Source organism: Diorhabda sublineata, chromosome 6, assembly GCF_026230105.1.
Source record: "Diorhabda sublineata isolate icDioSubl1.1 chromosome 6, icDioSubl1.1, whole genome shotgun sequence".
NCBI classification, from domain to species: domain Eukaryota; kingdom Metazoa; phylum Arthropoda; class Insecta; order Coleoptera; family Chrysomelidae; genus Diorhabda; species Diorhabda sublineata.
Genome location: NC_079479.1, coordinates 789776 through 814163, shown reverse-complemented (window position 1 = coordinate 814163; position 24388 = coordinate 789776). Strand labels below are relative to the sequence as shown.

The following is a 24388-nucleotide window of genomic DNA, read 5'->3' as shown; positions in this document are numbered from 1 at the left end:
TCTGATAAATATTTTATTGAACGACATCCATCTTAAATATATCTCATTAGGTACAATGCAATTTACAATTTATTCCCTTAAATCTAATACACTGTGTTCGCAATTGTTTTTTTCGAACGCCCCTCGTATCGTAATCGATCGAGACCGCGCCGAAAAAGTTGAGAGTCGAACAGAACAAAAAATGCGGCGAGTGGGCGACGAATTCCGAGAACGTGTCGATGTTTATTTCGACTTTTTTTCCGTATCTTTTCAGTACGCAAAGAAAAACGATTATTTTCGTAAAAAATTTGTTTTTGCTTTCAATTTTTTCAATTTATTCATAGCGCGACGACGTTTAAACGCGAAGTCACGTCGATTTGGGTGGTTCGACTGTATACGAGGGGCGTTCTAAATTTATTTTAAACTACGTCCGGAATTTTTCATTGGAAATTTATATATATACAATTTTTTTTATAAACACAGTCGTTTAGGAACGTTATATATGTAAACTGGTTACTTTTATATTATTTACAATATCAAAACGATTCGGTAATTTCAAATATTAGTCTTTGTTTTTTCAACGGAATGTTTTTATTGGATTTTACTGCAATTTGTCTATGTCGGGATAAAAACACGTTAATAAAGCGTTTTCGACGTCGTAAAATCCATTTATCGAGATCCGATATATCGAAAATTAGTTAAATGATTCGATTTTTTAACTAAATTTATAAATTTTGTGGGATTAATTCGAAAATAATTAGGTTAGGTTAGGATAAATGGATCTTAGAACCTCGACAACGCTAAGTCAACGTGTTTTTATTGAAATCCAAAACGGAAATACAAATTATTGTCGTACAATTTTTTATAAAGTTAGAATTCAAACCGAAGAATCGACGTTAGATTTTTGTCAGCCGCCCATCATACACATGGCCACCTTCAAAACAGATTCCCCCTGCTGCGTCTTTAATTTTTTGAAATTACGTCACCTGGAATCGGTTATTTCTTCGATGGGATCGCTGTCGTCTCCTACGGAACCTCCTGGATTTTGAGATTTGTAACTCGGTAACCTGAAGTGTTTTACTTGAAGTTGGGAACCGTCCGAACCTCGACGCGAATCTCTGTTGGTTGTTTTGCAGAAACATTTGCAGATTATCCTTTTGAAAGCGAATCTGGAAAGAAACCGGCTGCTAAGCTTTCGAACTGCACCTCGTATTGCATCCAGAAGCATTTTTTTCAATATATTTTCGATTTAATCGTAAAAATATTCCATAAACTCTTTCGCCGCCCCCTGTATTTTCAAGAAAGAATATTCTTTTCGTATTTTTATAAAAACTAGCTTTGTAGATGAAAAATTTCATTCCGATGACAATATTTTCGATAAAATCGTAATAATCTGTATAAACTTTGTCACCAACCCCTGTATCTTCACAAATCAACTTTTTTTTATATATTTTTTTTAGCAGCTAAAATGTTTTAAATTCAATATTGTCAGTATTTTAAATATTATCGTAAATATATTCCATAAACTCTTTCGCCGCCCCCTGTATTTTCAAGAAAGAATATTCTTTTCGTATTTTTATAAAAACTAGCTTTGTAGATGAAAAATTTCATTCCGATGACAATATTTTCGATAAAATCGTAATAATCTGTATAAACTTTGTCACCAACCCCTGTATCTTCACAAATCAACTTTTTTTTATATATTTTTTTTAGCAGCTAAAATGTTTTAAATTCAATATTGTCAGTATTTTAAATATTATCGTAAATATATTCCATAAACTCTTTCGCCGCCCCCTGTATTTTCAAGAAAGAATATTCTTTTCGTATTTTTATAAAAACTAGCTTTGTAGATGAAAAATTTCATTCCGATGACAATATTTTCGATAAAATCGTAATAATCTGTATAAACTTTGTCACCAACCCCTGTATCTTCACAAATCAACTTTTTTTTATATATTTTTTTTAGCAGCTAAAATGTTTTAAATTCAATATTGTCAGTATTTTAAATATTATCGTAAATATATTCCATAAACTCTTTCGCCGCCCCCTGTATTTTCACGAAAGAATATTCTTTTCGTATTTTTATAAAAACTAGCTTTGTAGATGAAAAATTTCATTCCGACGACAATATTTTCGATAAAATCGTAGTAATCTGTATAAACTTTGTCACCAACCCCTGTATCTTCACAAATCAACTTTTTTTTATATATTTTTTTTAGCAGCTAAAATGTTTTAAATTCAATATTGTCAGTATTTTAAATATTATCGTAAATATATTCCATAAACTCTTTCGCCGCCCCCTGTATTTTCACGAAAGAATATTCTTTTCGTATTTTTATAAAAACTAGCATTGTAGATGAAAAATTTCATTCCGATGACAATATTTTCCATAAAATCGTAATAATCTGTATAAACTTTGTCACCAACCCCTGTATCTTCACAAATCAACTTTTTTTATATTTTTTTTAGCAGCTAAAGTGTTTTAAATTCAATATTGTCAGTATTTTAAATATTATCGTAAATATATTCCATAAACTCTTTCACAGCCCCCTGTATTCTTAAAACAATTAATATACCATCCCCTGTAATTCTACGAATCAATTTTTTTTGTATATTAAAAAAAAACTATTACTAACGATGAGTATTTTTTCTCCTCCCCCCGTATTTTGTCGAGATGATTATTTTGCGAAATGATTGAATTCTTATAAAAAATACACTCACCTGAAATCTTTGGAAAATAAAGCGTAAATTAGCGGATTAATGGCGCTGTTGCAATATCCCAACCAAAAGAGAGTCGAGAACAGCAAAGGATTAATGCAGTCGTGGCAAAACGCTCTAACTAAGTACATCGTGAAAAATGGCAGCCAACAGAATATGAAACCACCGACTATAATTCCCAATGTTTTTGCCGCTTTAGTTTCCATACGAAAACGTTTCACCTATAAACAACATTTTTCTAAATTCTGAATACCCCCGATATATTTTTTATTAGAATTATGTACAGAACTAAAACTTTCATTTTATTCAAATTACTTAGTAACGATACGTCGTAGTACCGTTAATTTATAACACCTTCACCCATCTCTCGTTAATTTATATACGTAACGTAACGCCATCTTTTCGACCAATTAGAGATCGTCGTTTTTTTGACAGCAGTTTTTATTAAATTCTATAAAATAAATTTAAATTAATTTCGTTTTAGTACATTCAAAATTAAAATTCTTTTCACTCATTTTGATAAAGTAGTGAAACAAAAACGGATTTTTGTTACTATCCCATCAGCTGTCAAAATCCGTCACTAGAAGTAATTACGTAATGGACGACTTCCGTTTTTCTCGAATTAAAGTTAAAAAAAGTTTATAACCTAAATTCACAAGTATAATTATATTAAAAAAAAAATAAGATGAATAAAATAAATCTCAAACTACGATGAATATTTACAAGGGAACCTAATTAATGAAATAATTCGAGGGTGTTATTGCTTGCTTACTGGTAAATCCGCCACTGTATTTAACCCGCTATAGATGAACGTCCACAGATTGCAAATACCAAATGAAGCCGGTGCCATACCAACCTGCGCCTTAATATTTCTCTTTCCCATTCTTCCGGAAATCTGTTTCTTACCGCTGCCATCTTCGCAACCGCTCAAACTCGGGCTGGAGGCTCTATCGCACGTGCTATCGCAACTGCTCGATCTGCGCGAAGATGTTCGACGATACGAACCGAAGCGGTGGACGCGTAGATGCGTTTCTTGATTTCCGCCACGTGATTCTTTACTCGCACTCGGACGTCGGACGCTGCTAGACGGCGTGTCTTTACCGTTTGCCGTGTAATGGACTGCGTAAGAAATTTGCGTCGTCGGAGACGTAGGTGTTACCTGAATAATTAAATTTCGATATTTATGACAATTTTTTCCTCATACTGTATATAAAACCATTTTCGCAATATATTTACGTTAAATTACCTTTATGAATGAAGCCTATCAAAATATATATTTAATTGAAATTAATTAATGTTTATACACTTAAATCTATTTAACAAATGATTACGCAATTAACAATATCACCATGGATTTATCAGGAGAGTAGGTATATTGAAATTGTATACACAAAAGAAAACATAATTGCGCTGTTGCCTAGTTTATATTTACGAATCTCTCTAAAATGAAATCAGTAGTCCAGAAATTATAAAATATACGGGGGAAAAAGAAGATTATATGAATTCATTTCATGATTACCCTAGAATCAAATTTAGAAATTATAAAATATACGGGGGGAATAAGAATATATCATTTCATTTAACGAAACTGTCAAAAACTATGAAATAATCAGGAGAGTATATTGAAATACAGAACTGCACTGTTGTCAAGCTTTTATTTACGATTTTCTTCGAAATAAAATCCAGAAATTATACAATAATATACGAGGGAAAGGAAATATTTTATAAATCCATTAAATGATTAACGAAACCTGGCAAAAACCGTGAATTAATCAGGAAAGTATATTGAATTACAGAGTTGCGCCGTTGCCATTTTTATAATTACGACTTTCTCTACACTAAAATCGAGAAATTATGAAATAATATACGGGTGGAAGAAAATTATATGAATTCATTAACGAAAGCTGTCAAAAACCGTGAATATCTATTGAAATAAAGAATTGCGATGTTGCCAATCTTATAATTACGACTTTTCCTAAAATTTTAACATAGAAATCATATAAATATACGGGGGGAATAAGAATTTATGATTCCATTTAACGAAACTGTCAAAAACCATCAAATAATCAGGAGATTATGTGAAAATACAGAATTGCGATGTTGCCAATCTTATAATTACGACTTTTCCTAAAATTTTAACATAGAAATCATACAAATATACGGGGGGAATAAGAATTTATGATTCCATTTAACGAAACTGTCAAAAACCATCAAATAATCAGGAGATTATGTGAAAATACAGAATTGCGATGTTGCCAATCTTATAATTACGACTTTTCCTAAAATTTTAACATAGAAATCATACAAATATACGGGGGGAATGAGAATTTATGATTTCATTTAACGAAACTGTCAAAAACTATGAAATAATCAGGAGATTATGTGAAAATACAGAATTGCGATGTTGCCAATCTTATAATTACGACTTTTCCTAAAATTTTAACATAGAAATCATACAAATATACGGGGGGAATGAGAATTTATGATTTCATTTAACGAAACTGTCAAAAACTATGAAATAATCAGATTATGTTAAAATACAGAATTGCACCGTTGCCATATTTATAATTACGACTTACTCTAGAATAAAATATACGGGCGGAAAAAGATAAATAACGATAAATGGAAAATTAATTAAATTAAATTTATAACATGAATTAATATATAGTTAATTCGAATAATAAATATACCAGTGACATTTCATTATATTTATTATCGTTATTGAAGCGAAACATAATTTTAATACCGACGCGACAACCTCACGAAATTGAGAGACGAGCGGCAACAGCGCTTAAAAGTTTCATCTACCAAAGAGAAACGAACGCATCTATTAATAGAACTCGGTTTTGCACCAACGAACGCATTGTCGGGGATTGAATTTATTTTTCAGCAACTTCTATGTTATTTAGTCTATTTCCGCTTTTTGAACGAAACCCTAGATGGTACATTTACGTTTCATTGATTAATTTATCTCGAAAAGGATTTTTAAAATTACAGAAAAACTTCACAAAAATATATTACTTGATAATATAAAAAAAATATTAAATAGTATGTGATAAAGCCCAGTTTACACCGGACGGTTTATTTTATATATTTAAAACGGAAATTTTCATTTAAAATTGCACGAAAACTTAATAATACAAAAAAAATATTAAATAGTATGTGATAAAGCCCAGTTTACACCGGACGGTTTTATTTTATATATTTAAAACGGAAATTTTCATTTAAAATTGCACGAAAACTTAATAATACAAAAAAAAAAATATTAAATAGTATGTGATAAAGCCCAGTTTACACCGGACGGTTTATTTTATATATTTAAAACGGAAATTTTCATTTAAAATTGCACGAAAACTTAATAATACAAAAAAAATATTAAATAGTATGTGATAAAGCCCAGTTTACACCGGACGGTTTTATTTTATATATTTAAAACGGAAATTTTCATTTAAAATTGCACGAAAACTTAATAATACAAAAAAAAAAATATTAAATAGTATGTGATAAAGCCCAGTTTACACCGGACGGTTTATTTTATATATTTAAAACGGAAATTTTCATTTAAAATTGCACGAAAACTTAATAATACAAAAAAAATATTAAATAGTATGTGATAAAGCCCAGTTTACACCGGACGGTTTTATTTTATATATTTAAAACGGAAATTTTCATTTAAAATTGCACGAAAACTTAATAATACAAAAAAAATATTAAATAGTATGTGATAAAGCCGAGTTTACACCGGACGGTTTTATTTTATATATTTAAAACGGAAATTTTCATTTAAAATTGCACGAAAACTTAATAATACAAAAAAAATATTAAATAGTATGTGATAAAGCCCAGTTTACACCGGACGGTTTTATTTTATATATTTAAAACGGAAATTTTCAATTAAAATTGCACGAAAACTTAATAATACAAAAAAAATATTAAATAGTATGTGATAAAGCCCAGTTTACACCGGACGGTTTTATTTTATATATTTAAAACGGAAATTTTCATTTAAAATTGCACGAAAACTTAATAATACAAAAAAAATATTAAATAGTATGTGATAAAGCCCAGTTTACACCGGACGGTTTATTTTATATATTTAAAACGGAAATTTTCATTTAAAATTGCACGAAAACTTAATAATACAAAAAAAATATTAAATAGTATGTGATAAAGCCCAGTTTACACCGGACGGTTTTATTTTATATATTTAAAACGGAAATTTTCATTTAAAATTGCACGAAAACTTAATAATACAAAAAAAAATATTAAATAGTATGTGATAAAGCCGAGTTTACACCGGACGGTTTTATTTTATATATTTAAAACGGATATTTTCATTTAAAATTGCACGAAAACTTAATAATACAAAAAAAATATTAAATAGTATGTGATAAAGCCCAGTTTACACCGGACGGTTTTATTTTATATATTTAAAACGGAAATTTTCATTTAAAATTGCACGAAAACTTAATAATACAAAAAAAAAAATATTAAATAGTATGTGATAAAGCCCAGTTTACACCGGACGGTTTATTTTATATATTTAAAACGGAAATTTTCATTTAAAATTGCACGAAAACTTAATAATACAAAAAAAATATTAAATAGTATGTGATAAAGCCCAGTTTACACCGGACGGTTTTATTTTATATATTTAAAACGGAAATTTTCATTTAAAATTGCACGAAAACTTAATAATACAAAAAAAATATTAAATAGTATGTGATAAAGCCGAGTTTACACCGGACGGTTTTATTTTATATATTTAAAACGGAAATTTTCATTTAAAATTGCACGAAAACTTAATAATACAAAAAAAATATTAAATAGTATGTGATAAAGCCCAGTTTACACCGGACGGTTTTATTTTATATATTTAAAACGGAAATTTTCAATTAAAATTGCACGAAAACTTAATAATACAAAAAAAATATTAAATAGTATGTGATAAAGCCCAGTTTACACCGGACGGTTTTATTTTATATATTTAAAACGGAAATTTTCATTTAAAATTGCACGAAAACTTAATAATACAAAAAAAATATTAAATAGTATGTGATAAAGCCCAGTTTACACCGGACGGTTTATTTTATATATTTAAAACGGAAATTTTCATTTAAAATTGCACGAAAACTTAATAATACAAAAAAAATATTAAATAGTATGTGATAAAGCCCAGTTTACACCGGACGGTTTTATTTTATATATTTAAAACGGAAATTTTCATTTAAAATTGCACGAAAACTTAATAATACAAAAAAAAATATTAAATAGTATGTGATAAAGCCGAGTTTACACCGGACGGTTTTATTTTATATATTTAAAACGGATATTTTCATTTAAAATTGCACGAAAACTTAATAATACAAAAAAAAATATTAAATAGTATGTGATAAAGCCGAGTTTACACCGGACGGTTTTATTTTATATATTTAAAACGGAAATTTTCATTTAAAATTGCACGAAAACTTAATAATACAAAAAAAAATATTAAATAGTATGTGATAAAGCCCAGTTTACACCGGACGGTTTATTTTATATATTTAAAACGGAAATTTTCATTTAAAATTGCACGAAAACTTAATAATACAAAAAAAATATTAAATAGTATGTGATAAAGCCCAGTTTACACCGGACGGTTTTATTTTATATATTTAAAACGGAAATTTTCATTTAAAATTGCACGAAAACTTAATAATACAAAAAAAATATTAAATAGTATGTGATAAAGCCGAGTTTACACCGGACGGTTTTATTTTATATATTTAAAACGGAAATTTTCATTTAAAATTGCACGAAAACTTAATAATACAAAAAAAATATTAAATAGTATGTGATAAAGCCCAGTTTACACCGGACGGTTTATTTTATATATTTAAAACGGAAATTTTCATTTAAAATTGCACGAAAACTTAATAATACAAAAAAAATATTAAATAGTATGTGATAAAGCCGAGTTTACACCGGACGGTTTTATTTTATATATTTAAAACGGAAATTTTCATTTAAAATTGCACGAAAACTTAATAATACAAAAAAAATATTAAATAGTATGTGATAAAGCCCAGTTTACACCGGACGGTTTATTTTATATATTTAAAACGGAAATTTTCATTTAAAATTGCACGAAAACTTAATAATACAAAAAAAAAATATTAAATAGTATGTGATAAAGCCCAGTTTACACCGGACGGTTTATTTTATATATTTAAAACGGAAATTTTCATTTAAAATTGCACGAAAACTTAATAATACAAAAAAAAAATATTAAATAGTATGTGATAAAGCCCAGTTTACACCGGACGGTTTTATTTTATATATTTAAAACGGAAATTTTCATTTAAAATTGCACTAAAACTTAATAATACAAAAAAAATATTAAATAGTATGTGATAAAGCCGAGTTTACACCGGACGGTTTTATTTTATATATTTAAAACGGAAATTTTCATTTAAAATTGCACGAAAACTTAATAATACAAAAAAAATATTAAATAGTATGTGATAAAGCCCAGTTTACACCGGACGGTTTTATTTTATATATTTAAAACGGAAATTTTCATTTAAAATTGCACGAAAACTTAATAATACAAAAAAAATATTAAATAGTATGTGATAAAGCCCAGTTTACACCGGACGGTTTTATTTTATATATTTAAAACGGAAATTTTCATTTAAAATTGCACGAAAACTTAATAATACAAAAAAAATATTAAATAGTATGTGATAAAGCCGAGTTTACACCGGACGGTTTTATTTTATATATTTAAAACGGAAATTTTCATTTAAAATTGCACGAAAACTTAATAATACAAAAAAAATATTAAATAGTATGTGATAAAGCCGAGTTTACACCGGACGGTTTTATTTTATATATTTAAAACGGAAATTTTCATTTAAAATTGCACGAAAACTTAATAATACAAAAAAAATATTAAATAGTATGTGATAAAGCCCAGTTTACACCGGACGGTTTTATTTTATATATTTAAAACGGAAATTTTCATTTAAAATTGCACGAAAACTTAATAATACAAAAAAAATATTAAATAGTATGTGATAAAGCCGAGTTTACACCGGACGGTTTTATTTTATATATTTAAAACGGAAATTTTCATTTAAAATTGCACGAAAACTTAATAATACAAAAAAAATATTAAATAGTATGTGATAAAGCCGAGTTTACACCGGACGGTTTTATTTTATATATTTAAAACGGAAATTTTCATTTAAAATTGCACGAAAACTTAATAATACAAAAAAAATATTAAATAGTATGTGATAAAGTCGAGTTTACACCGGACGGTTTTATTTTATATATTTAAAACGGAAATTTTCATTTAAAATTGCACGAAAACTTGATAATACAAAAAAAATATTAAATAGTATGTGATAAAGTCGAGTTTACACCGGACGGTTTTATTTTATATATTTAAAACGGAAATTTTCATTTAAAATTGCACGAAAACTTAATAATACAAAAAAAATATTAAATAGTATGTGATAAAGCCCAGTTTACACCGGACGGTTTTATTTTATATATTTAAAACGGAAATTTTCATTTAAAATTGCACGAAAACTTAATAATACAAAAAAAATATTAAATAGTATGTGATAAAGCCCAGTTTACACCGGACGGTTTATTTTATATATTTAAAACGGAAATTTTCATTTAAAATTGCACGAAAACTTAATAATACAAAAAAAATATTAAATAGTATGTGATAAAGCCCAGTTTACACCGGACGGTTTATTTTATATATTTAAAACGGAAATTTTCATTTAAAATTGCACGAAAACTTAATAATACAAAAAAAATATTAAATAGTATGTGATAAAGCCCAGTTTACACCGGACGGTTTATTTTATATATTTAAAACGGAAATTTTCATTTAAAATTGCACGAAAACTTAATAATACAAAAAAAATATTAAATAGTATGTGATAAAGCCCAGTTTACACCGGACGGTTTTTTTTTAATTTATTTAAAACGCAAATTTTCAACTTACCGCTAATAAAGGAGGGGATAGATTTTCCGATGAAGGATGACTCACGCTTATTTTAACCTTCTCGTGTCGCCCTCTAGTCGACGGACTGGGACTAGCGCTCGTACTTCCGGTCGTAGTATTGCAACTACTCTCGTTACTATACGGCGAACCGAACGATCTTTTACCGGATGAACCGTGACCTCGGTGTATACGTAGAGTGAGTCGCTGCTCCTCGAATCTGTTACCGATTCCACGGGAACCTCGAAAAAAATTGAATTATTTTTTATATAACTGGCGCAGTCGATAGGATTCGCAATAAATACCTTTCGTCGTCCTGAATCCTTGATTAATTGCCCTTGTTGTCCTTACTGCCGCTTTGTATATCCTCCAGTAGAAGAATAGCATCACGAACATGGGAATATAAAATGAACCGAGCGCCGAATAGACGACGTATCCCACTTCGTTCGTTATTTCGCACTGCCAAGGACAGTGAGACGCCGGGGTTATCGCCGTAAGTGTATCTTGAGTCGAATTGCCGTCCCGCGAATAATCCACTTCTAAAAGCTGAAGAAAAATCTATTTTATATGTCTAAACAACTACTCCACGGCTATAAACCACGTTGCTTATTAAATAAAATCGAAATCTCAACAAAAAAAAAACTAATTTTAATAAAAAAATTTAAAAAAAAAATGGTTTCTCACTTTTCTATCTCTCCATCCCACCAACGGTGGAAAACAGATAACGAAACTGAGTATCCATAATCCCGCTATTAGACCCTTCGCCCTTGAATGTGACATGATACTAGGGTAAGTTATAGGTCTGGTTACGGCCACATAACGATCTAAAGATATCGCGCACAAGTTTAAAATCGAAGCCGTACACATCCAAACATCAACCGCTAACCACACTTGACACCAAATGTCACCGAAAATCCAAACCTACAACAATTGACAGATTAAATATTCTACTTAATAGATACTAAACCTCGTAGATATCGTTCTTTTTATATAAAAATACGTGAGGTTAGAATTTATCTATCTCCTATTAGTATCATATCGTTTCAGTGTGAATTAATCTCGGCTATCGATGAAAAAACGAAATTAAACATTTTAGAAAACAGCTGATTTTAATAAATTAAATAATTTTTCGAAGTATCGGCAACCAACTTTACACATAGTACGTTGTGTTGCCTACGTATTATCATTTCCGTTTTCGTAAACTTGTCTTTCCGTCGGGGTTGCCAGGTAAAACGCGTTTCACTATGATAATTTAAGATAAAACCAACAACTGGCAACACCGACTTGATTTATATATAAATAGATATATTTTCGCGCCGTTTTTACGAGATTATTTTTTACTTTGTTCTGTGTCTTAATGAATGGAGGGAATACTAAAATGAGACAGGTATATCCTATCCCCACAAATGCATCCATTACCTTAAATACCTCCCAAGTAGCTGAGAATGGTAAAACGGCAACCCCCACCATTAAATCCGCCACAGCTAGCGAGACTATAAAAAAGTTCGTCACGGATCTCAGTTTCGAGGAATAATAAACGGCGGCAATGACAAGACAGTTACCTACAATTACCATAACATTTATCATAGCTAGCACCGATAAAGATAATAGTAAACGAGAATCGCCGAAATTCACTTCGTCTAAAAGGGCCGCGCATGCGGATTCGTTTAGTTTATTTCGCATTACATCAAGATTTTTCTTGTTGATCTGATTAATTCCAGTTAAGTCGACGAAAGTTCAACATTGTTAGGATTTGTTTTCTTTTTATAATAATAAGACACATCAGGACTGGAAAATAAAACAATTGCATTAGTATATTAGTACACAAAGAAGTTTGGCAAATAAAAACTTACGTTTCGACATAATTTCGAAACAATACTTGTATTAATATTGTGAATTATTGTATATTACATACAGAGACGGATTGTGCCAAATGTGATTTTAATTCGAATGTATAAATGTTTGTTTTTCTCTTAGTTGTGACTCATAATGAACTGTCAATAGGATTTAAGTCAATTATATTGATAATTATAGAAGGAAGGGTCAAAAATTTGTAATAAAAAATAGTTTTTTGATAAAAATCGTTTTCTAAATAATTACGAAACTATATTAGGACATCATAAATTGTATGTAAATATTAAAATACGAAATACAGGGACGAATTGTGCCCAATGTGATTTTAATTCGAAAGTATAAATGTTTGTTTTTCTTGTAGTTATCACTCATAATGAACTGTCAATACGATTTAAATCAATTATATTGATAATTATACAAGGGAGGGTCAAAAATTTGCAATAAAAAATAGTTTTTTGATAAAAATCGATTTCTATATAATTACGAAACTATATTAGGACATCATAAATTGTATGTAAATATTAAAATACGAAATACAGAAATACAGGGACGGATTGTGCCCAATGTGATTTTAATTCGAAAGTATAAATGTTTGTTTTTATCCTAGTTGTGACTCATAACGAACTGTCAATACGATTTAAGTCAATTATATTGATAATTATACAAGGGAGGGTCAAAAATTTGTAATAAAACATTGTGTTTTGATAAAAATCGATTTCTATATAATTACGAAACTATATTAGGACATCATAAATTGTATGTAAATATTAAAATACGAAATACAGGGACGAATTGTGCCAAATGTGATTTTAATTCGAATGTATAAATGTTTGTTTTTCTCTTAGTTGTGACTCATAATGAACTGTCAATAGGATTTAAGTCAATTATATTGATAATTATACAAGGAAGGGTCAAAAATTTGTAATAAAAAATAGTTTTTTGATAAAAATCGTTTTCTAAATAATTACGAAACTATATTAGGACATCATAAATTGTATGTAAATATTAAAATACGAAATACAGGGACGAATTGTGCCCAATGTGATTTTAATTCGAAAATATAAATGTTTGGTTTTATCCTAGTTGTGACTCATAATGAACTGTCAATACGATTTAAGTCAATTATATTGATAATTATACAAGGGAGGGTCAAAAATTTGTAATAAAACATTGTGTTTTGATAAAAATCGATTTCTATATAATTACGAAACTATATTAGGACATCATAAATTGTATGTAAATATTAAAATACGAAATACAGGGACGAATTGTGCCCAATGTGATTTTAATTCGAAAGTATAAATGTTTGTTTTTCTTGTAGTTATCACTCATAATGAACTGTCAATACGATTTAAATCAATTATATTGATAATTATACAAGGGAGGGTCAAAAATTTGCAATAAAAAATAGTTTTTTGATAAAAATCGATTTCTATATAATTACGAAACTATATTAGGACATCATAAATTGTATGTAAATATTAAAATACGAAATACAGAAATACAGGGACGGATTGTGCCCAATGTGATTTTAATTCGAAAGTATAAATGTTTGTTTTTATCCTAGTTGTGACTCATAACGAACTGTCAATACGATTTAAGTCAATTATATTGATAATTATACAAGGGAGGGTCAAAAATTTGTAATAAAACATTGTGTTTTGATAAAAATCGATTTCTATATAATTACGAAACTATATTAGGACATCATAAATTGTATGTAAATATTAAAATACGAAATACAGGGACGAATTGTGCCAAATGTGATTTTAATTCGAATGTATAAATGTTTGTTTTTCTCTTAGTTGTGACTCATAATGAACTGTCAATAGGATTTAAGTCAATTATATTGATAATTATACAAGGAAGGGTCAAAAATTTGTAATAAAAAATAGTTTTTTGATAAAAATCGTTTTCTAAATAATTACGAAACTATATTAGGACATCATAAATTGTATGTAAATATTAAAATACGAAATACAGGGACGAATTGTGCCCAATGTGATTTTAATTCGAAAATATAAATGTTTGGTTTTATCCTAGTTGTGACTCATAATGAACTGTCAATACGATTTAAGTCAATTATATTGATAATTATACAAGGGAGGGTCAAAAATTTGCAATAAAACATAGTTTTTTGATAAAAATCGATTTCTATATAATTACGAAACTATATTAGGACATCATAAATTGTATGTAAATATTAAAATACGAAATACAGAAATACAGGGACGGATTGTGCCCAATGTGATTTTAATTCGAAAGTATAAATGTTTGTTTTTATCCTAGTTGTGACTCATAACGAACTGTCAATACGATTTAAGTCAATTATATTGATAATTATACAAGGAAGGGTCAAAAATTTGTAATAAAAAATAGTTTTTTGATAAAAATCGTTTTCTAAATAATTACGAAACTATATTAGGACATCATAAATTGTATGTAAATATTAAAATACGAAATACAGAAATACAGGGACGGATTGTGCCCAATGTGATTTTAATTCGAAAGTATAAATGTTTGTTTTTATCCTAGTTGTGACTCATAACGAACTGTCAATACGATTTAAGTCAATTATATTGATAATTATACAAGGGAGGGTCAAAAATTTGTAATAAAACATTGTGTTTTGATAAAAATCGATTTCTATATAATTACGAAACTATATTAGGACATCATAAATTGTATGTAAATATTACAATACGAAATACAGAAATACAGGGACGGATTGTGCCCAATGTGATTTTAATTCGAAAGTATAAATGTTTGTTTTTATCCTAGTTGTGACTCATAATGAACTGTCAATACGATTTAAGTCAATTATATTGATAATTATACAAGGGAGGGTCAAAAATTTGTAATAAAACATTGTGTTTTGATAAAAATCGATTTCTATATAATTACGAAACTATATTAGGACATCATAAATTGTATGTAAATATTACAATACGAAATACAGAAATACAGGGACGGATTGTGCCCAATGTGATTTTAATTCGAAAGTATAAATGTTTGTTTTTATCCTAGTTGTGACTCATAATGAACTGTCAATACGATTTAAGTCAATTATATTGATAATTATACAAGGGAGGGTCAAAAATTTGTAATAAAACATAGTTTTTTGATAAAAATCGATTTCTATATAATTACGAAACTATATTAGGACATCATAAATTGTATGTAAATATTAAAATACGAAATACAGGGACGAATTGTGCCAAATGTGATTTTAATTCGAAAATATAAATGTTTGGTTTTATCCTAGTTGTGACTCATAATGAACTGTCAATACGATTTAAGTCAATTATATTGATAATTATACAAGGGAGGGTCAAAAATTTGCAATAAAAAATAGTTTTTTGATAAAAATCGTTTTCTAAATAATTACGAAACTATATTAGGACATCATAAATTGTATGTAAATATTAAAATACGAAATACAGGGACGAATTGTGCCCAATGTGATTTTAATTCGAAAATATAAATGTTTGGTTTTATCCTAGTTGTGACTCATAATGAACTGTCAATACGATTTAAGTCAATTATATTGATAATTATACAAGGGAGGGTCAAAAATTTGCAATAAAAAATAGTTTTTTGATAAAAATCGATTTCTATATAATTACGAAACTATATTAGGACATCATAAATTGTATGTAAATATTAAAATACGAAATACAGGGACGAATTGTGCCCAATGTGATTTTAATTCGAAAGTATAAATATTTGTTTTTATCCTAGTTGTGACTTATAATGAACTGTCAATACGATTTAAGTCAATTATATTGATAATTATACAAGGAAGGGTCAAAAATTTGTAATAAAAAATAGTTTTTTGATAAAAATCGTTTTCTAAATAATTACGAAACTATATTAGGACATCATAAATTGTATGTAAATATTAAAATACGAAATACAGGGACGAATTGTGCCTAATGTGATTTTAATTCGAAAATATAAATGTTTGGTTTTATCCTAGTTGTGACTCATAATGAACTGTCAATACGATTTAAGTCAATTATATTGATAATTATACAAGGGAGGGTCAAAAATTTGCAATAAAAAATAGTTTTTTGATAAAAATCGATTTCTATATAATTACGAAACTATATTAGGACATCATAAATTGTATGTAAATATTAAAATACGAAATACAGAAATACAGGGACGGATTGTGCCCAATGTGATTTTGATTCGAAAATATATTTTCGTCACGTATTTTAATAATTATACAAGGGATGGTCAAACATTTATGTTCAAGAATGAGATTATGTTAAAAAATGATTTTATTTTTCAACATAACCTATTTTGGGATTGTGCCGAACCATTTCCTCGAGTTTAATGATAAGAAATAGTTATTGGAGAATAAGGCGAATGAGGAAGCAATTCGTAACCAGATTGATTCATTTTTTTCTAATAAATCGACTTAATAACTATATCATATCCTTGTAGGGGATATAATATACGAGGGCCGTTTTTTTTTTCAACCTCCGATCGCACCGTGCAGACGCTACGCGGGCATGCGCTGTAGGCGTCAGTCGGCGTTGTGCTACAGCCACGTAATTTCGACAGAAAATAAATTATTTGTATTTTAATTCGATTTTACCGACCCACCCAATAAAATACCAATTTTCTTTCGACTTTTTGATTCACCCAACAAGTTTACAAATTTTTTTACTTAATTTCCAAGCTGTCATCGTTCACGTCTCAAATGAACGACATCAGGTGGCGCAAGATCCGGGAAAAGCGAAGGAAATTGGGAGTTTCTACTCGGGGAAATTATTCGATTTGCGATTTACGTCGACGGGGTAAATTTAGAACCTTATTATTCTAACGAACGTCTCGAATAAGATCATATCGAATCAAATAAACCGTTGTTGAAGTGACAAACATAATCAGCTTAAATTATGGCGTCTGTTTCTTTGTATATACAAAGTTTTGCGATTCTCCATCGGCTTCGAAAAATAAATAAAAGTATTCATCAAAGTTGATTTAATTCGGTCGAAATCTGAGGAAACTTTGCTCGTTTGTAAGCGGAAATATATAAAGTAAATTCCGACCGGTAGAAATAAGATCGAAAATTTGTTTATTTCAGGTAATTTTAAGCGACACTTTTCGATCTAATATTAGCCTAAAATCGAGACGAAAACGTGGACTCACATAACCTCGATCTAACCTATACTATTTGTCAACGCAGTGTTGCCAAATCGGATTTTAAAAAATCCTCGATAAAAAATTACGTGGAAGTTGGAAAAATAGTTAATACATCCAAATATCGTTTTTATAAGTTGAATTACAAGGTTTTATTACTAAATTTTCATTATTCTCCATATAAAATTTGACATTTTTAATGGTGAACGTACTTAGAATGTGTTTTCTATGATTTTCGACGTGGAATCGGAAATTAAACAACAATAAACTGTTTAATCAACGTTTTTCGACACGATCTGATTGATTTTAAAGGATAATATTTCAAAAAACAATAAAATATTTGTTAAAACTTAAGTAGCGACCCTCGTATCCAATGCCGTGTACCAAAATTGATTTTTACACTCTGTGTCACTGTTTTTACATCTTCAGTATATCAATCAATGTTTTTTTTTGTAAATTTGTGAATTAAAAGCAAAATATTACAGTTAGATGGATTTACGTGAAAATATTTAGACTTGGCAACGATGTAATAACACTATTAGGTTTATAATCGCGTCAAATAACGCCCTCTAGTGATAATCCCTCGTGGGATGATATCCATATATGGAAAAAAAGTGAAAATATATATTTGTACGTATTTGTGGTCTAAGTACTGGTTTATTATCGTTTTAAATGAACTTGAAAGCTGTATGAATCGAGAATTTTCTAATTTTGTTGACGTTAATTCGCTTGAATGAAATATTTCTAGCGTAAATTACTATTTTCAAATCAAAACGTTGGAGGTGAATTTTAGAAATGTTTATCAATATTCCTCGTTTAATATATCGGTTTTATCGTTAACAGTTCTTGGAATAAAGCTGCCAACAATTGAAAAATCAATAAAAACTTGTATTTATTAATATTTTACGACTTATTTGAATATTGATTAATTATTCTCGTACGTTAATGGACCACCCTGTATGTTAATCGGAGTTATAAATCGCAATTCTACTGACGACTTATGTCAAATGTCAAAATATGACGTTTTTGTACATTTTCAAACTACTTACTTGACATAAATTGATGATTTCCATTATTTTAAAAAAAAAAAATGATACCCACTGTATAATTTTATTACCGGAAAGTTAATCAGAAAACACGTTTTAATGAACGCATTTCCTTATTAGCTAGTAAACGTTTTTTACTCGATTTCTAAGTTAAGACGCTACATCCTATTTTGTAATTTTATCGTGAATCCCATGAAATTCTATTTTTGTTGCTATGTCAATAAAATATCGACGATACTTCTAATTTTAATCGAAAACAAAAATAAATTATTTTATTTGTGTCATTTCATATTAAAAACAATTCGATAATTGTGGTTATTGATATTTGGTGGAATCGCAACGATTTCTACGTTGATCTTAAAATGTCTCGTATTCGTAATAGATTTAAAAATATACAACAAACGAAATAAAGAATTCTAATCTATTTTAAATTTCGTACCAAAAACAATTATTTTTATATTATTACTATATAAAAAATGAAACAATTGTTATTGCGACGCCATATTTGTATCAAACAAAAAACTAATCCATCAACCATAGACAAACTTCAAATAATAGAATGAGATTCAAAGAGAGTTACTCCCTCATCTCTTTTCACCAATCACAGCACAGCGGAACAAAGACAGCTATATTTTAAACCAGAGGTGGTTTCTTCCCAAATTTTATATATTAGAAACTTATACGAAATAAAATCAATTTTCTATTTTTTTTTTATTTTTACCGAAGTACACGCCTCTTTAACTTTCTCCAATTCACGTATTACAAACCTTGGCCTACCTGTTAAACCTAGACAACAATCTTAAGTTCATTATAGCATGTTAAGCTTATCGATTTTTTAGAATGTCCAACATACATGATCGTTAATGTATTATTAGGGTTCTAAATTACTCGATTCTTTTATTTAACCGTCCCTCGATTTCCACACACTAGAAAATTTCGTTATACTTTATCAATAGTTTTATTATTTAATTTATATGAATTGTATATTGATCATAATCGTTCCTTTAGATCCCAGTCCCATCTTTATTAAACCGCCTTAATATCACGTTGCAATATTGCCTATACTTCATTCCAACCACTCATTTATACGTATAAATGGCTCGTTAATTTGATTGACGTAGTAACGGAGACGTAAAAAAAAGAAGAATTGACAGATTGTATTTGAAATATATGGAAATATAGTGTTTTCATGAATTGTATATAAATATTAATACAAATTTAAGTATTTCGATGTTATTGATTTTTTTTTGTGTGGAAAAACTTACGTTGGATATTAGATATTATTATTAAATTCCATTTGAATGATATTTTGTTTCGTTGTTTGGAATATACGGGGTACGTAAATACATTCCTACAATATAAACTAAACTATTTTGTTTTAATATACAAGGTGGAATTATTGTACTGTGTTATATATATGTATACGTCAATTGTAAAATTGTAATTTTAATCAAATTTTGTAAATTATGCCACTCTTGTTTCGTGTCGATTTAGTCAAGATATTTACAGTTAAACATGGTTCGACTTGATCGCGTGTATTTCAATCTTTTTCTTAGAAGGGTTAATGTTTAAAGTCTAATATACACTAAATACACTTTAATAGAAAAAATCAAGGTAATATAACTTACACTCGCGAGCAAAAAAATTGACCCAAGTCGCAGGGTAGCGGACAAAAGTGTTTATGGGGTTAATTGGGGACTAGTAGTTGATAATTTTTTCTCAAAGTTAGCTACATTATGTTTTTCTGAGCTCTTGTTGGATTTGAACATCAGTGGGGACTCGATTTTTGGTTTTGTGGTAATAACGTGATAGTTTGAATAGCTTTATCACTTGTTGTGCCCTTTTTGGGGTGGAAATCTTGTCGGTTGTTAACGAAAAGGTGTATCTATTGAATTTTGATGGTTAACTGATAGTGGTGGGTGAGGTAAATAACCTTTTATAAAGGTCAGTTACCCCTAATTAGCATTAAGAAAATTACAGTAATTTATATCGTTTTGAAACTGATTCCATTAAGGATTTTACTTAAAAAAATATAATTTCGTGTTTAATTTCTTTGCTTTTGATTTGCGATTACGGTGAAATCGCCCGAGTCGATGTTTTTTTTGGTCACGAGTGTATTTTGATTAGGATATAATTGAAAAATTATTTTGGTGTAATTAGATAACCCTGTATATAATTTTATAACGCCAATCGTATCCAAATTGATCCCACAAAAAGATTACGAGATAATTGATGAAAAAAACTTTCAAATTTCTTCTTCTTCTTTTTTAATTAAAAAGCTAGCAGTTACTGTAATTTGTGTTTGACATAATGACGTGTAATCGCCGGTTATTGGTTTACACGGTATTATTCTTGTTTTTCGTAAACATAATGAAAAACCACAAACAATGTTAGGGTGAATGAAAAGCAGTAGCAATATTAAAAAAAAATGGGTTTTTAATTGAAGTGTCTGCATAATTAAATGTCAGTCAAAATTGAAAAAAAAAACAATGAAAAGAATAAAAATATTACGAGCACCTCTCGGATGTAGATGTAAGGAATATATTTAATAAAAATAATAACATTATACAAGGTGTATGTGAAAAGTATCAGATTGTAATGTTTCGAAATTATTGATGGTATTCCACCAAAAAACAAAATCATAACAAATTTGACGAAGTTTTTTAAAATTAGTGACAATCTAAACGAAAATCAAGATTTTTTTTTAAATTTTATATAAGTAGCTATTAGACATTGATAACTATATTTTATACAAGGTAATAAAAAAGCTAATGACAATAACAATTATTAATTTTATAGTTATTTTACCTAAACACATTTAGTTAATAAACTTGTGGATATACAACAATTTCAATTTTTTTTGTAATAAAAAGAATTTTATAAATAGTAATTAAAAAAAAAACTTTTAACTTTACCTTATACCTCGAACAAACACCCGGCAACATATTATTTAAAATCGTCATTTAAATTATTTTTTTTTTATTATTATTATTATTAGTTTCGTTAAAATCGGCCGTAATTATTGCCCGCTTTATTCTCTGAAACATCGACGTCGTCTTCGATTAGAGCGAGCTCTACTACTATCACGCTAACGTCGCGATACCCACTAGATGCTTCAGTCGGGTCGGGGCTCTCTCCCGGTTAGTAGTCAGCCAGGCTTTTTGCTTATGCTCACTAACTCCCAGCTCCTCTTCTTCTTGTTCGTTTCGACACTTGCGGCTGTTATTGATGGGGATGCATGAGGAATAACTAGATTTTATGCTGGGGCAAAGAAAAACAATTGCTCTCGTATTCGATGTACTTCGAGAATATGAATTGAATTTATGTTGGGTAAATTAGCTATTATTTACCGAAAATTCAATTAAATTAAATAACTATACATACATTTATGTATCGATATAAATGAATTTCCGAGTTTTCTATTAACACACTATGTAAATCATATTTATAAATAAAAAATTTATTATAATACTTTTATTAAATCATCCCCTTGGTTTACTTCCACGTAATATTACGATTAATGTATATAAGTGAAATTAACTCGATTTGTTGTATTGAGAGATTGTTTAAATTCTATAAGTCACGCCATCTATTAACCAATAGTTGAAGACAGAGAAATAAAATTTCTTCTTGTTCAAAACTATCAACTTATATTTACGTTTGTAATTATAATCCATTATTTATTAACAAAAATCAACGTTTATTTATAATTTTTTGTTTATTTATAAAGAAATTTGAATGAAATTAATTATAATAAGTAATCGAGAACAGCCATTTTCTTTATTACGCGGAGCAGTAGGCGAGACATCTTGCGATTGTAAAAGTAGTACACGACATGAATTTTAACAAATTATGTTGTTAACAAAATTAATAAAAAAATTTAATACGGGGAATATTTTTGACATGAATTTGAAAATTTTTTGTACTAAATAAATATATTCAATGTTTTACTTCAACCATAAATGATGCACAATTAAGAAAATGTCGATTTTTTAGTAGTTCATCAATTTAAATTTCGAATCGATTCGAAAATATCGATTTTCATCTAAATATAACTCTTTAACAAAGCAAATTGTTTATGATTTTACACAGTTCAATTAATCAGATAATAATAATAAGATTAAAAAATCACCATATTTATGTTTTGATATACAACAAATTTATCTATTTGTAGAAATAAATCGATAATAGACGGCATTATTTTCTACTACTATTGATATATCATAGATGGCCTTAACTTAGAAGCTAAATTGTAGATGGCGTTACAAGTGAAAACAATTTAATATTCGTTTTATGAATTAAAATCGACTAACCCGAAATATCTTATTTGCTTTTTACTCTTAATGACAATAATATTCATTGAAATGAATAAAATATTATCAAACTATTTAATTTATATAATATTTTGAAATATCTCTCTCTTTGACTGTTTGTTTAACGATGTAAAAGGCCAGATTTGTGAAAGAATTTGTAGGCAAGACAGACGTAATGTAGGTTGATTAAAAATTTATTTATACAGTATGTAGAGTGCAAATAAATAATTCATAGTATTATTTTGAATAAAAACGAAGTGAAATTGGGAAGTATGAAGAAAATAGCCCAACTGTACCAGATTTTTTGAAACATTTTGGTTTTACTTCCAGTGTCAACTTTAAGGATTTAAGTCAATCGATTTTTTCACGTAATTATTAGTTTTTTCAACTTTTTAGTATTTTATATATTTTTCTCGATAAATCGTTTTGATTTTACGTAATTATTAATCAGATGTCGTATTTTTTAATGGATAGTACATTTTAGTTGTAGTTTTGATATTGAGGGTTAGGTTTTTATGTCCCTAACTAACGCCATTAGCGAGGGAGATATCGTGAGAATAAAGTATAAATCAATTGATAGTGATATAAAAATGAAAAATATCGTGCACGTTACACTGTTCTCTTGAAAAAAAAATCTTAGTGCCAAAAGAAGTTAGTAGCAGTTCACGGTAGCTATACTCCTCCAAAATATTTGAGAATATGTAAAAACTGTTTTAAATTTGATGATTTTGTTTTATATCTCGTATAAAAACTGTAAAAATTCTTAATTTCTGGTCTCCTAGACCGGCATTTCTAGAGGTAAATTTCGGTGGTTGTATACTATCATCGTATTTCGTACTAAAAAGACGAAAAATCATCAGATTCCAATTTTTTTTTTAAATTTTTGTTTTTATGGCAGGTTTACGATGAAAAAATTACAGCAAATATCTCATATTGGGAGTAAAAGTTAGTTTTTTGAATAAATTATACTAAATTCTAATTTATTGTACTACTCTCGTTTTTTTGGTTGTGGAAAATCGAAAAATTCGATTTCAACGATTTTTTTTTCAAAAATCTTCGTTTTCACGAGGGATTTATGATAAAAAAATATATGAAATATTTATTTTAAACATTTTGTATGGTTTTATGACTTTAAATGTTATAATCATACTTTTTTCTTCATAATTTTTTTGGAAATCATCAAAGGAAGTATTTTTAGTTATCATTTGGTATTAACCTCATTTTTGGCTATAAACAACCGAAAAATTTTACATTTTGTTCATTTTTTTGGCGAATTTATTGCAATAGAAATAAAACCTGACATTAAAAAACACTTTTTAGGC

At 28.2% G+C, this 24388-nt stretch overlaps 1 protein-coding gene across 2 annotated transcripts; it reads right to left on the bottom strand.

The window, feature by feature from the left end:
* Positions 1–21861, bottom strand: LOC130445569 (octopamine receptor Oamb). 2 transcript variants are annotated; one of them, XM_056781273.1, is made up of 8 exons: positions 21669–21861; positions 12122–12490; positions 11387–11623; positions 11008–11248; positions 10706–10944; positions 3554–3856; positions 2701–2918; positions 1–1148 (listed from the first exon to the last, which is right to left on the bottom strand). In XM_056781273.1, the coding sequence occupies exons 2-8, from the start codon at positions 12383–12385 to the stop codon at positions 962–964; spliced, it is 1689 nt and encodes a 562-aa protein (XP_056637251.1). In that variant the 5' UTR covers positions 12386–12490; positions 21669–21861; the 3' UTR covers positions 1–961. The 2 variants fall into 2 exon arrangements, with proteins under 2 accessions (XP_056637251.1, XP_056637250.1); XM_056781272.1 differs by having other exon boundaries at positions 3470–3856; positions 21669–21844.
* Between the last annotated feature and the right edge of the window lie 2527 nt (positions 21862–24388).